General features: G+C 38.3%; 1 protein-coding gene across 1 annotated transcript in view; it reads left to right on the forward strand.

The window, feature by feature from the left end:
• Positions 1–2,870, forward strand: part of Klhl7 (kelch like family member 7) — a 43,977-nt gene extending 41,107 nt beyond the window's left edge. Inside the window, exons 10-11 of the mRNA XM_051152148.1 lie at positions 132–229; positions 1,363–2,870. Of these exons, the coding sequence (XP_051008105.1) occupies positions 132–229; positions 1,363–1,646 (382 nt within the window). The 3' untranslated portion in view covers positions 1,647–2,870. The remainder of the gene's footprint in view (positions 1–131; positions 230–1,362) is intronic.
• Positions 2,871–14,293: the final 11,423 nt, after the last annotated feature.

The raw sequence follows: 14,293 nt of genomic DNA on the forward strand, positions 1-14,293 counted from the left end.
TGTGTGTACATTTGAAACTTGGTAGTAAATGAGCATTTGCTTGGCATAATAGACCACTGTCCTATTGGATGACGCCTTTTACTTCTTGTAAATGAGTACACTAAAAGCTTTTTTTTTTTTTTTTTTCCCAGATGGACTGAGCTGTGTTCAATGATTGAGGCCAGGAAGAATCACGGGCTGGTGTTTGTAAAGGACAAGATATTTGCTGTGGGCGGTCAGAACGGCTTAGGTGTGTGACGTTGGCTACGTTCCTAAATTTTTGGAGCACTTCTTAAAACTGAATCCACACAGAGCATATGTCTAAGCACTGGATACTTTGTGAAATGCCAAGCACTCATTGTGACTACGTTAGACAAGCTTGTGCCTTTCCATGTGCCCATATGTTACCATATGTTATCATAGCTGCCTGAGAAACACTGAGTGGAGCTGGCCTTTGCTGTATTATCAGGTTTTCATTTTCCCACCCTTTATTCCCCCCACCCACCCATTTTCACCCCCATCACTAGATAGGAGAGAAAGAGGATAGAGGGATGAGAGAGGTAGAGATCCTTGAATTAACAAACCTCTAACCCCACCCCTGCGAATAACGAGGGCCCCAGCATTTAAAGTTCCCAGAATTCCAAATGTCACACAATCACAGAACCCATCTGCGCTGGCAAACCCACACCTCTGCTAAAGCACCAGGCAAATCAGCTGCTGAGAACAGTCTGAAGCAGCCCTGCAGCCCCACACTTGGGACTAAAACAAAAACACGTTCTTATATTATTTCTGTGTTTTTTAAAGAAACCAAAATTCCAGAATCCTCCCAACTGAACAGTTGAGGTATTTGAATGTTAAAGAAAATTTTAGTAGCTTTTCAACATTTTTAACACTGCCTGAAAGTCTTTGCTCTTTAAGTTTGACCTTTTCATTTTCTTAATGTAATGCTAATAATGATCTTAAGTGATTCATGTAAATGAGAAATTTGAACTGAATCTAGAAATAGTATCCCATATTTTAGTTCTAACATCTTTTGTTATTTTTAGCCACTGGTGTTGTCCATGAATTGCTAAAAGATACAAAGAAAAACATTTGGAATAAATGATAATCAAAGTAAATCACTAGTAGTTTTTTATTTTCTTTTCCAGGATAAAACATTTGTAGGAAGTGTGTTTAGTTTTGTTGTTTTGTTTTAACTTTGTAGGAAAAATATTCTGAAAAATTAGCAATTTCTTTTATATTTAAGAATAAATATTTAGGTAGTAGATATGTGGGTGATTATTATAAAGCTCGTATAGCCTTTCTATATTTGAAAACGAAGCATAATTTTAAAAAAAAACTATGAAGAGATTGATACAGTTCTCATATTTTGTTCTTTTGCAGGTGGTCTGGACAATGTGGAATATTACGATATTAAGCTAAATGAGTGGAAAATGGTGTCACCAATGCCGTGGAGGGGTGTAACGGTGAAGTGTGCAGCAGTTGGCTCTGTCATCTATGTCCTGGCAGGTTTTCAGGGCGTAGGCAGGTTGGGGCACATCCTTGAGTATAATACTGAAACAGACAAGTGGATTGCCAACTCCAAAGTCCGTGCTTTCCCAGTCACAAGTTGTCTGATTTGTGTTGTTGATACTTGTGGGGCAAATGAAGAGACCCTTGAAACATGAGTGAAAAGTGGACCCCTAACTCACCTGAGACCAGAAACATGGCCACCAGTGGTTTGTCCCCAAGAGTTTGGTTATGAAGTTGTGGTCTGGTATTTTGATTAAGTAAGATCCCAATAAGATAAATCTATTTTATCTGGGTTTCCTTACTTAATTCAAAGACCATATTTAGCTGGCCATATAACCAAGAGCCTATCAGCCAGAAAAACTAAAAGGTTATAAGCATTTCCTGAAAGTATGAATTTCAAATATATAATTGCTTCTGGCAGAGTGAGGCATGCTCATCAGAGACGTGGCCTTGGCTGAGCTCTAGATTCTATTTTCCTATTGTGTAAGTGCTGCGTAGTTAGGTCTGTTCCTGTTGGCCAAGAGCTAAGTAGTAGTAGTATGAATTACAGTTCAGTTCAAGATGGTGAGCTCTGATAGAGTAATTTTCCATAGTGTTGTGTATTTTGCTTGTCTTCATTTATTTCATTTAGTGCCAAATTATTCCATTGTAAAGTAAACAAGAGTGGCTCAAGGCATACATATTTTCTTACAAAAATTCACAGACTTTGGGACTTAACACTGTATCCAATTACTTATGAAATATATTCAGCCCAATTAAGTGAAATATTCCACATTGTCTTGTAAAATACTAAGCTTATAGCACCCATCATTAACTTACAGGGTTTTACTCAGCAGTGTAAAAAGTGCTTTGCATCCTCAGTCTCCTCTGTGAGAGCCAGTCACACTGAGAGTGGGTAACCAACAGAAGAAACACTGTTTGAAGAAACTTCTAGATTATAGAAAAGCACTGATAATTGTATAGCCCAGTATCATATGGATTTTAAAAAGCTACTGTTTTCTTTTTCTCCTAGCAGAATGTGTTAGAGATAACTGGGTTTTCTCTAAAAGTTTTGTAATAATTTGTATTAAATATGTCACTATTCGTTGATTTATATGTGGACAACAAATTACCAAACCACCAATTAATTTTCTCCAATAATGTTTTACTCTTTGACTATGTATGAAATGTGTCATGTAAAACTGTCACCCATCAATGTTTTTATCTGATATTAAATATTTTTAACTTAAAATAGATTTGCTCTGTTCATTCTAAGTGTGTTCAACAATGTGTTTTAAACCTTGTGAAAGTGTTTCCATTTAAAAATGTTCTCTATATGGAGATGATTAAAGTGTTTAAATTAAAAATGAATTTGAAAAATGGCAGGTTTATCTGTCGAATTTTTATGTGTAGACCCCTTTATTGAGATGTAATCCATGGGCATACTATTCACCCATTTAAACTGCACTGTTTTAGTGCCTTTTACTATATTCTCTGTCTACAGTCACATTATATTTTTCAAATGTTTTCATCACCCCTCCAAAAGAAACCCTGTATTAGTAACCACTCCCTATGTTTCCCCATGTGTTTGCTTTCTAGACTGCTGCAAACTACCACACACTTAATGGATTAAAACAAGTATATTTTCATGGTTTAGGGGGCCAGATGTCCCAAATCTGGCTTTCAGAGGATTGGGAAAAAACACCATACACCCGACCCTCACAGTGCTGCTAGTTGTCAGTAGTCTTTGGCACTTCCTTCCTTTTTAAAATTATTTTTAAAAAATATATACATTTATATATTATACAACATATATAAAATAAACTATATACAGCAAGAAAACCCACAGAACAATCAAGAACTATATAAGTGTTAATTCATAGTGTTTTGGCTATTTGTATTTGGCAACCCTGAAGAAAACATCTTTCCTATCTGGGTGAGTCTAAAGTTCTGAATGTAAATCAATATCTATCATATCTCTGTCAACTTAAAATGCCTATCTAGACCTAAAAACCCCAAACAGCTAAGCTTAATTGTAAAACTAAACTATCTAGTCTTCAACCCCATCAGAGACTTGAGAAGGAATAAAATTAATCACCTGAGCATACAGGGAGTGCAGGTTAGCAGCTTCCCAAATGAGAAGATGACAAAGACAGTTTGCTACCTGAGTAGTCACCCAAAACTCTATAACATTGGAACATCATTTTCAGCCTTCTGGCCCAATATATCTGACAGGCATATTTGTGAGGCAAGTACTATTGAGAACTTGCTGACCCTGTCTTGGCAGAGTTTGGCCATCGACTCTGCCTGCATCCAAGCTTGCCCTTTTTTAGGCAGAATTCTGTTTGTGGTAGAAATAAGGACATTTCCCCCCAGTGGTTTGTTTGCCACATTTGAAGCCATCTCCTTAAGGAGATTCTTTAATGCTCATCATCATCTTTGAGGTAGGCTGGGTGTTGCCAGGAGTTAACCTGTCTTATTGTCAAGGAATCTTTAAAATAATAAAAACATCTTTAAATGCCATATTCTGCAGCTCTCTGAATTTTTGAAGACCTCATCTAACTATTTTACCTTCTATATCTATAGAATCATATCTATCTGTTAAAGCTAGGATGTGTATTCTTGTGATAAAAATAGACTAGTAATTGACATGACCATGATTTGATCAACTAGCAATTAACGTGTATTACTTAATTATCCTAAGCAACCTACAATAGCACTTTTAAAGTATTAGAGGTAAGCCTTGTATTCTACTTAAGTTGTATGGGTACAATACCTCATATGAGACAGAGACAGAGACAGAAGAATCTTAAATTTTAATTCTATACCAATGTATAAAATTTAAACTTATTTTGCATCAATATACAAAATTCTATACCAATGAATTAAAAATAACCTTGTGAGTAACAATTAAGGCCTTAAATTGAGGAGTAGATTCACTACTTTTTGTCCTATCATCCCTATGTATTTCTATATTCTCCCTTCTTTCTTTTCAACCCCCATCTCCAAACCTAAGAAAGAAAAAGGAAAATAGAGATAGCCCTGAGTCCAACCTCATTTTCTCTCTGAATAAGACCAATAGTATCTATAACCAACTACCAATGAAAATAAACATCTATAGCCCAACCCCCCTTAAGGGAAATGGGGCACTTACTTCTTAAACCTGTGGGCCTATGTCTGTAGGTGGAGGAGATGCTCCCTCCCTGGTAAGCTTTGAGCTCAGAAATCAGTTGAGGTACCTCCTGCTAGCAACAACCCACCAGACCCCACCCCAAAAAATGTGCTAAAAGGCTAGTTCCTCTTAGGGACACTTCCAAAGCAAACTCTAAACCAAAAAGTGTTAAAAACTGGCTCTTTGAAGAAAAGCACATCAAAGGTGCCCTGAAGACAAGGCTCAGGAAGTGTCCAGGGTATGGCTCCTGCAATTCAGATACCCTTGGTTTAAAACAAAAACCTAGAGGTCTGGGGTGGGGAGCACGCACTCCCCTTTTCTCCCTTCGTAGCTCCCTGTCTTTGTCTTTTATCATTAAGCTTAGTGAATTTGTAAGATTCTAGATGACCTGAACTCAGCAGTGACACTATTAGCTAGGGAAATGGTGTTTTATTATTAGCTAAGGAAATATAAGATTCCAGATGGCTTGGACTTAGCCATCATGACAATAGTGTTGTCAGCTAAACAAACAAGTTAAGAATTACAGGCCGATAACAAGAGCAAACAAAGTAACAGCAAACTGAGAGGAACAAGTTAAAGAGTATCCACTAGCCTCCATCTCGACTCTGCCCCCAGAATTTACTGCCCTTATCTCACCCTACTTAGAATTTACTACCTTAGACCCCCTATTGTTAGCCTAGCACTCTTCAACTAGCCATTGTCACTAAGTTCTGCTTCTGTAAAAGATATTTAAATCCTGAGTTCTTGTAGGACGGGATCTTCCATCACCTCAGAGTTGGTGGACCCTGGCGCATTGGCTTAATAAAATTCCTTTGCTTTTGCATCGACTCTGGACTCTGTCTTTCAATTGGGCTTTTAGGAATAGATTCTGACGACCTGAGTATAGCAAATTGAAGTCTAGCTCTGACTTTTCACTGTCTTTATTTTAACCAAGTTACCTGGCCTTTTACAAGTAGCTATCTTCACATAGTTCTTTTATAAACATAAAATCAATATGGCTCTGTTCCTTTTTTTTTTTTTTTTAACTCAGGTGTATGAATGTTAGTTTTATGTGTGTGTACCATGTATGTGCCTGGTGCCCACAGAAGTCAGATCCCCTAAAACTGGAGTTAACAGACGGTTTGTGAGCCATCATGTGGGTACTGGGAATCAAGCCCATGTCCTCTAGAAGAGCAGCTAGTGCTCTTAACCTTGGAGTCATCCCCAGCTGTTTCACTCCTTACCTGAAAAGATATCTACCGGCCTTCACTTTCTGAATGCTGGGACTAAAAGTATGCAGCACCACATCAGATGGATTCTGGTACTTTATCTTGAACCACTTACATCTACAAAGATCCTGTTTGCAAGTGAAAACACATTCTGGAATTCTAGGTAGGCATGAATTTTGTGAGCAGCACTATTTAAGCCAACGTTACAAACTCCAGCCTTAGACAACCTCCACCCCTAGATTTGCCTGTTGCAAACGTTTTTATGTAGGATTTTGAGTTTTGTGCCCTATTTTAAAATATGGCTGGCTGAAGCTGGAGAGATGGCACTTGCTGCTCCTGCAGAAGGACCCGGATGTGGTCTTTTGCATCTACTCGGAGGCTCACAATCTTTCTGGCCTCCTTAAGAACCAGCTATACATGGTGAAGCGCAGGCAAACATGAAATAAAAACTTTTAATGCAGCTAAATTTTCCAGTGACAATATTTATCAAACTATAATATGATTATAGTGATGTAGCAAGTACCCTTGTAGAATATGTAGCATTGCTTAAAATACATATACGAGCCTTTTTTTAAGGTCATTAACTTCTGAGAACATATTACAGCAAGTTTGATACTGCTTTTATTAAAGCTGCTTTACCCTTAATAGTCTATATCATGGTCCTAATAAGATGTGTCCACCCCAAACCCTAACTCTGAGGAGGGGTTCTTTTGTGTGTATGTGTGTGGGGGGGGGGTTGTTATATCTTTCCTAGGGCAAAATGCCTTTAATAGAAAAGGTATTATCTCTCAATTGAAATTTTTAAAAAGTTCTTTTGAAATTTTGAAATATACCTTTTATATTTATTTTTAGATTATAAAGGACATTCACTTTAAATTCAGCCTGCCTTTTTCAAATGGCTTTTAAAGTTAAATCATTAATTCCTATGTGTCTGCCTCTGTTGGGATCAAAGGCATGTGCCTTCCAAGTGCTGGGATTAAAGGTGTGAACCACCACACCTAGATCTAAGGTTTTTTTCTACTTGGAATTTGATCTGTATCAGACTGGCCTTGAACTCAGAGATCTGCATGCTTCTGTCTCCCAAGTGTTGGGGTTAAAGCTATATGCCTCCCAAGTGCTGGGATTAAAGGTGTGAACCACCACCACCCTGTTTGTTGTAACTGTAGAATTTAGAAAGCAATTAATTTGTAGGAATCTGCCTATCTCTGCTAGGATTAAAGGCATGTGCTACCACTGCCTTGCTCACATTTTTTATCTTAGCTCTCTTAGAGACTTAGAAAGCAAGCTTGATCTGCATTAAAGTTAAAACATTTCAGATCTCTGAACTGTGTTTTTAATGCCAAACAACAAAAAATATCCTTTTTATTTAAGAAGAAAACTAAGGTCTTATATGTTAGTTTGAACTGAGTGACTAAGGTGATGAGCTGTCGCCTCTCTGTACTCAGGAGATTGCCCCTGTTCGACTCTAATCTTTATCAATTTTGATGGTATCCGCAGCTTTTCTTCTCCTGTGGAAACAAAGGCAAAGCCTCTTCCCCAATGTAACATACTGAGGCCAGTACATCTTTAAAATATACACGCTGATTTAATTCAGCAGCGGGGGTTTTTTTTTTTTTTTTTTTTCCTATTATTCAATGTCTCACTACAGCTGTTGTTCCTTTTTCACTGGCATTTAAAATTAATAAAGCACTGTGTAATCTATCTCTGGGAAGTATTTCTTACCCCTTCCTGTTTATTAAGCATATTTTTAAAAGTGCAATTAGGTCTTTCTATAACTGCTTGCTTTGTAGGACTGTGGTATCCCTGTAATATGCTTAAAACTTTCATTTTTCTAGAGACATATGCTGGAGCATTGTCAGTCTTAATTTGTACAGGTATCCCCATAATAGCCATAACTTCTAGTAAATCTGTAATTACAGAATCAGCCCTTTCAGAACTTAAAGCAGTTGCCCATTGAAATCCTGAATGTGTATCTATGGTATGATGCACATACTTTAATTTTCCAAACTCTGAAAATAGAGCACATCTGTTAGCCGAATTTCATATCTTTGGGTACCTTTTGGGTTACTTCCTGCAGATAATGGAGTTTGGTTACGTAAAGAACAAGTAGGGCATTGCCTTATAATTTCCTTAGCTTGTTGCACGTGATGGAAAATTCCTTGTTTAAACCTTTGCTATTAACATGGTGTTTTTATGAAACTCTGAAGCTTCTAGCACACTTCCTACCAATAGTTGATCAACTTCATCATTACCATGTGCTAGGGGGCCTGGTAGACCAGTATGAGGTCTTATATGTGTTATATATAATGAAAGATTTCTATTTCTATTTATGATCACTTATAACTGAATAAATAGTGAGGTTAAGTAAGAATCTTCCTGAATCAGATCTGCAGTTTCTAAATGCAAAACAACTCTTTTTTGTTTGTTTGTTTGTTTTCTGAGACAGAGTCTCTTTGTGTTAGCCTTGGCTGTCCTGGACTCACTTTGTAGACCAGGTTGGCCTTGAATTCATAGTGATCCATCTGCCTCTGCCTCCCAAGTGCTGAGATTAAAGGCGTGCACCACCATGCCTAGCTCGAAACAACTTTTTGGTTTGGTTTAGTTTTCAAGACAGGGTTTCTCTGTGTAGCCCTGGTTGGCCTGGACTCACTTTGTAGACCAGGCTGGGCCTCAAAGAGGCTCTGCCTTTCAAGTGCTGGAATTAAAGGCATGCACCACCAGGCACAGCTGCAAAACAACTCAGCACATTGAGTCAGTTGCTATATTAAGAGATTCTTGAAAATCTGATAACACCATCAGAATTCCATATAATTCTGATTTTTGAACTGAATCATAAGGACTCTCAACCACCTTACTTACATTTTCTGACTTATAGCCTGCCCTTTTTAATTTATTGGCATCAGTGTAAAATGTAGGATCGCCAGAAATTGGAATCCTTTGTATTATATGAGGCAGAATCCAACTAGTTCTTTTTATAAATTGAAGTCACTTGCCTTTTGGGTATCTGTTGTTAATTCCTCCCCCCCCCCAAAATCACTGCAAGCCCTCTACCAGTATTCATTGTCTGCCCATAATGAGGCAATCTCAGCATTAGTAAAAGGTAGCACAATTTCTCCTGGGTCTATTCCTGTTAGTTGGCAAAGTCTCATCTTTCCTTTTATGATCTAGTCAGAAATCTTTTCTACAAAAGTCTTTAATTTTTCACTCTGTTTATGTGCTTAAAATATCCATTCTAAGATACTATCATCTCTCTGCATAAGAATTCCCATGGGAGAAGGCAAAAATAATCAAAATACAATGCAGCTTTGGATCCAAGCAATCCACATGTGCGTCCTGTAATTGCTTTTCTACCAATTCTCTCTCAGCCTCAGCTGATAATCTTCTTGGACCAACTCCAGGAACAGCGAAGAGAGAAGAGAGGTTGATCAACAGTAGGGAGAACTGAGCAGGTGGTGAATGGCTGGTTATGAGGAAACCAACTGTTGGTTAAACAACTAGCTAATGTAACTAGTTATCAAGGAGAGCTTGAAGAACGGAGGAAAAAGAAATACTTGGAGGGCTGGAGAGACTGCTCAGAGGTTAAGGGCACTGACTGCTCCTCCAGAGGTCCTGAGTTCAATTCACAGCAACCACAGTATGGCTTACAACCATCTATAATGAGATCTGATGCCTTCTTCTGGCCTACAGGTGTACATGCAATGCGGGCAGAGAACTGTATACATAATGATAAATAAAAATAAATAAATAAAAAAGAAATACTTGGAAACTCAGGCACATGCAGTACAAGATGAAGGTCTTAAAACCCAGGAGAACTTTATTTTCTGTTTATCTCTCTCTCTCTCTGTCTTGCTTGCTGTCTAACTCCCAGAAGAACTTTATTTTCTGTCTATCTGTCTTGAATGCTGCCTGTCTCTTTGCTGTTACCCTTACTTTTATGTGTCTCTTCTTGCTTGTTGTTACCCATTTTTCTCTCTTCTTGCTTGCTGTTCTATCTCACTCTAGCTTACTCTCTCATGTCTGTTACTTGCTTGCTGTCCTTCTTTACCCAACCCCAGTATTTTATCAAAATGAAGTTCAATATTTTTCATTACAGATTACATCATGATTTTTCTCATCTTTTACAATCAATGGGGCATTTTTAAAAATCAACAAAGAAGGGAACAGTCTAACAAGAAAAACAAAAAGTTCTATATAACCTACAATAAACCATAGAGCAAAAAAATCAATTTCCAAGCAATGGTCAGCATAGCCTGACTATCATTTCTTAACCAATACTCAGGAAAGTTTAATCACAAACTTCCCTGGGATAAAGCCATTGTGTTTACAAGACTGTCATAGCAACATAGCTTGAGCTAAATGTTTTCTTAAAACAAACAGACAAACAAACGAAAACAAAACTCGTGACTTACTCCCAGTCCCAAACCAACAGGTGTGCTATCCAAGCCTAGGCTAACTGGCAAGGGGTCTTTCATTGTAAAATATCTGTAAAGTATGACATTCCAAGCCCACCTTCTATTGTTCCCAAAGCAGATTTTACAGAAACTTTCTCTACCTAACAGTATCCAGCCAGGTACTGTTATGTCAAGGTCCTAACTTTCAAGTAGTTTCTGCTTGGGTGCTCACAGTCAGAGCAAAAAACTCTCATTGTCTCAAGCCCTTGGCCAGATGCCATCTTTCAGCATTCTCTGTGGGAAAAAGTTTTCCCTGTATGAATTTCATTAGCACTCAGAAATAAAAAGACAGTTTTAGGAGAAAAAGGCAGAGTTGTAGACAAAATTACACCTGGACCATACATAATATTTAAGGGCAGTGATCAGCCAGAGATCTTTGGAACTTTGTCAAGAAAAGCTTCAACAGCTGTTCTAGATGTCTAAAGATCATGCTGGACAGTCAGAGGTCTCTGGACCTTTGCCAAGAAAGACTCTATGACTTATCCTCATGTTTGTGACAACTGGATACACTAAAGCAAGTTTTCTAACAACCTTAGGCCACCCCCTCCCAGTTTCATGCTGTGGTGTGGTAGGCTCTTGTCTAAATTCCTCTATGTCTGAGGATTTTTCTTAATCTCATAATTCTAATTTTCCTTCTAAGGCTTATATGCACTTTTCATATTTTTCTTTTTCCTGTATCTTTAAAGGTGTTTTCTTAGAGCAGGTACAGAACGCCATCCTGCTTGTTAAGAATAAAATATAAAATAGAATAATAATCATAATTGGTATTGACCAATTTCATTTAAGTTATTTAGCTTTTTGTTTAATGCTTCTATTTTTAGGCCATGTGGAGTAGCAGTAAACAGGGTTCTAAGTACGTCCCATTTTTAACTGTCTCTTAGAGGCCTACTACCCAGATAACTTACCAAATCTGATGGCTTCTCAGTTTGTCCTCAGCTGGAGTGATCTCCATCAGTGCGGTTGTGCCACTCATTGGAGTGCCAGACAAAATGTTTTGAAAGGAAAATCCCAACCATTCAATTTTACCAATAAAGACAGACCCAGGAGCCAGATACTGGGGTGAAAAACCTTCTAGCTCAGAGAAGCAGAGAAATCACCCAGCTGATCATCCTACTTAGCTGATGACCTAGAAGAAAAAAAATGCTCACTAGCTCAGCTGACAGCCCAGGAGGAAAAGGCCAAAAAAAAAAAAAAAAAAAAAAAAAAAAAAAAAAAAAAAAAAACCAACACCAAGGCCAAAGGCTTGTTAGCTCAAAGCCTAAAAGGCTAAAGGCCCAGAAGCTGAGGAGCTCAAAAGCTAACAAGCTAAATGCCCCCTTCTACTTCTGTTGATGTCTTCAATACCCTTCAACTCTAAGTCCCTCCTATTCTTTAATCCCTGTCAGCTGGTTTCTTTATTAAATCCTGTATACAGAAATCTCTTGGATTAAAGGTGTGTGTTATGGCTCCACCATGCCAAACAAAAGACAAGTTTTTACAACTCACTATCTCAGGGATCACAATGTGATCAGATGTCCTGTAACACCCACCCGCAGCTGAGAACCATTATACACAATTCTCAAAGCCAAGATAACGGGTAAAAGTAAACTGCATTCAAAGTATATTAGTGTACAAATTACTTCGTGTACAAAGTATATTTCCTTACTTTCCCCTAGAAGTTCCTTTCCTTTAGTGTACTCTTTCATTTCAATAGATACTGAGTTTGTCACTGTTCTATCCTTTGAAGTAGTCTATTTTGATAATACATGATTTTTACTTTTGAAAATCACAATTTGAGTATGATGTTTACTAGCCAAAAATTATTTGATATAAAAAACAGTAATTGCGGCTTTATGGTCAGGTTTTTAAAACTTGACATAGTCTCATGAAAACTTGGAGTCGTGAACTATTTTAATACACCACTATCAAAATAAAATGTTCCATTTAATTATCAGTTATTCAACTAAGTCTATATTCGTTTTTGCATATTTTGCATTAGGGAAAACAAACTTTCTGCATGTAAGGGAAAGGAGCTATTCGGGGGAGCCAGATTTTGGTTTTGGTTTTGTTTTTCGAGACAGGGTTTCTCTGTGTAGCCTTGTCTGTCCTGGACTCATTTTATTGACCAAGATCGACTCAAACTCACAGCTATCCATCTGCCTCTGCCTTTTCAAGTGCTGGGATTATCGGCATGCACCACCAAGCCCAGATAGAAAAAAAATTTTTAAGACAAATGCTTTTTAAAAATTAATTTTTTGTTTTTGTTTTTTGAGACACAGTTTCTCTGTGTTAGCCTTGCCTGTCCTGGACTCACTTTGTAGACCAAGCTGGCCTCAAACTCACAGTGATCCACCTGCCTCTTCCTCCCAAGTCCTGGGATCACAAGCGTGCGCCACCATGCCCAGCAAGACAAATACTTTTAACCTATACCAAAAAGGCTTAAGAAAATCCAACTTATTTCATCCAATATGGCACCCAACTAGTTCCCACCAAACCTCCGTAAACTGGTAATATGAAAGGGTATTTCATGGGTTGCAGCATTCAACATTTGATCCTTTGGAATACCTTAGGTTTCCACTAAAGTTATTTAAGGTTTCACTTTGATATTCCTAGTTTTCCTCCTTTTTAACATAATGTTGTAACCTGCTTAACCTACTTGACCTCTACAGCCCCTCTGTTGAGACCTGCTTTAGCTCCCAGCATGACTGTAGTTCCTGTTAACACATCTCTTAGTATATCAGAAGCCATTTTGACTCCAAGTCTCCACTTTGATTATGAGGTGAAATTCAGTTCAAGTTCTCAGGCCCTATGTGCCTGAAACCAGGAAGGTTCAATGCTTGCTGCTTAGAATAAAACAACAGATGATAAATGCATATTCTGCTTGAGTTAAAGATAAATGTATGTTCTATTAGAGTTAAGACCGTAACATCCTGCTACGTTCCTTACTCCCAGAGAATCGGAACACCCCCCCCCCCCAAGAGCTCTCCTACCCTAAATCCCAGCCAAACAGCTTAAAATGATTTGTCTACCTACCTGGATACATTGTGCTCAGAACAAAATGGATTCTTCTTGTGTTTAGCTGGTCAAAATGATGTAAGGCTGCCCTCCCCTTGCTTCCCACCTGGTTGCCTGGTTACAGCTTTTCTTACAAAAAGCCTGCCTTAGAAGCAGACTGATGTCACAGTTCGGCTCCTGAGTTCTGTCATGAGTGTCTGGTCATGACCAGTCTTGGGGTGTGGCATTCTAATAAACCATCAATACCTCACTGAGATTGGTGCTTAGTGGTTTGTGTGGCAATTCTTCTATTATAAAAAACTCAAACGTATTTAGTGTGAGGCGGGTTGAAGATAAAAAGTAGTGGTAGTTCACACGTTGGTAGGCTGAGACAGGAGGATAACTTTAACTTTGAGACCAGCCTGGGTTACATCTACGTTACAGGATATTAATCCCAGAGACTGTGAGCTATAAGAACTTTGTTTATTGTAAACAGGTGATTAAGGTGTGATTCAGCCCTAGCATACACCTAGCTCCAAGAGCTTTCTGTACACGGGATTTAATAAAGTTAATCCAAGATCAAGAGGCTGAGTGAGAAACCAGCTGAAAAGGATTAAAGGGTAGGAGGGACTTTAAATTGAAGGGTATCTAAGACAGCGTGTAAAAGTAGAAAGAGCGCTCTCTTTGGCTGTTGGGTTCCTTAGCTTTTGGGCTTGTTTTGTTTCCTATTGGGGCCTTTTCCATCGGGCTGTGAGCTGAGTAGGAAGGTCAGCTGGGTGCTTTCTCTGCCTCTCTGAGCTAGTAGGTTTTCACCGTGGCATCAGGTTCCTGAGTATTGATAAAACTGAACGTTTGGGATTTTCATTTTTAAAACACCATTTTGCCTGGCGCTCCAACAGCTGGCAAGACTCCATCACTCCAACTGAGCACAGCGGTGCCATCAGATGTGGTACGTCACCTGGAAAGTCCTCAAGGAGAGAGTTAAACTGGAGCTTAATAGAAGGTTTTAGAACCCTGTT

This window comes from Acomys russatus, chromosome 10 (assembly GCF_903995435.1).
Source record: "Acomys russatus chromosome 10, mAcoRus1.1, whole genome shotgun sequence".
In the NCBI taxonomy this organism is placed as follows: domain Eukaryota; kingdom Metazoa; phylum Chordata; class Mammalia; order Rodentia; family Muridae; genus Acomys; species Acomys russatus.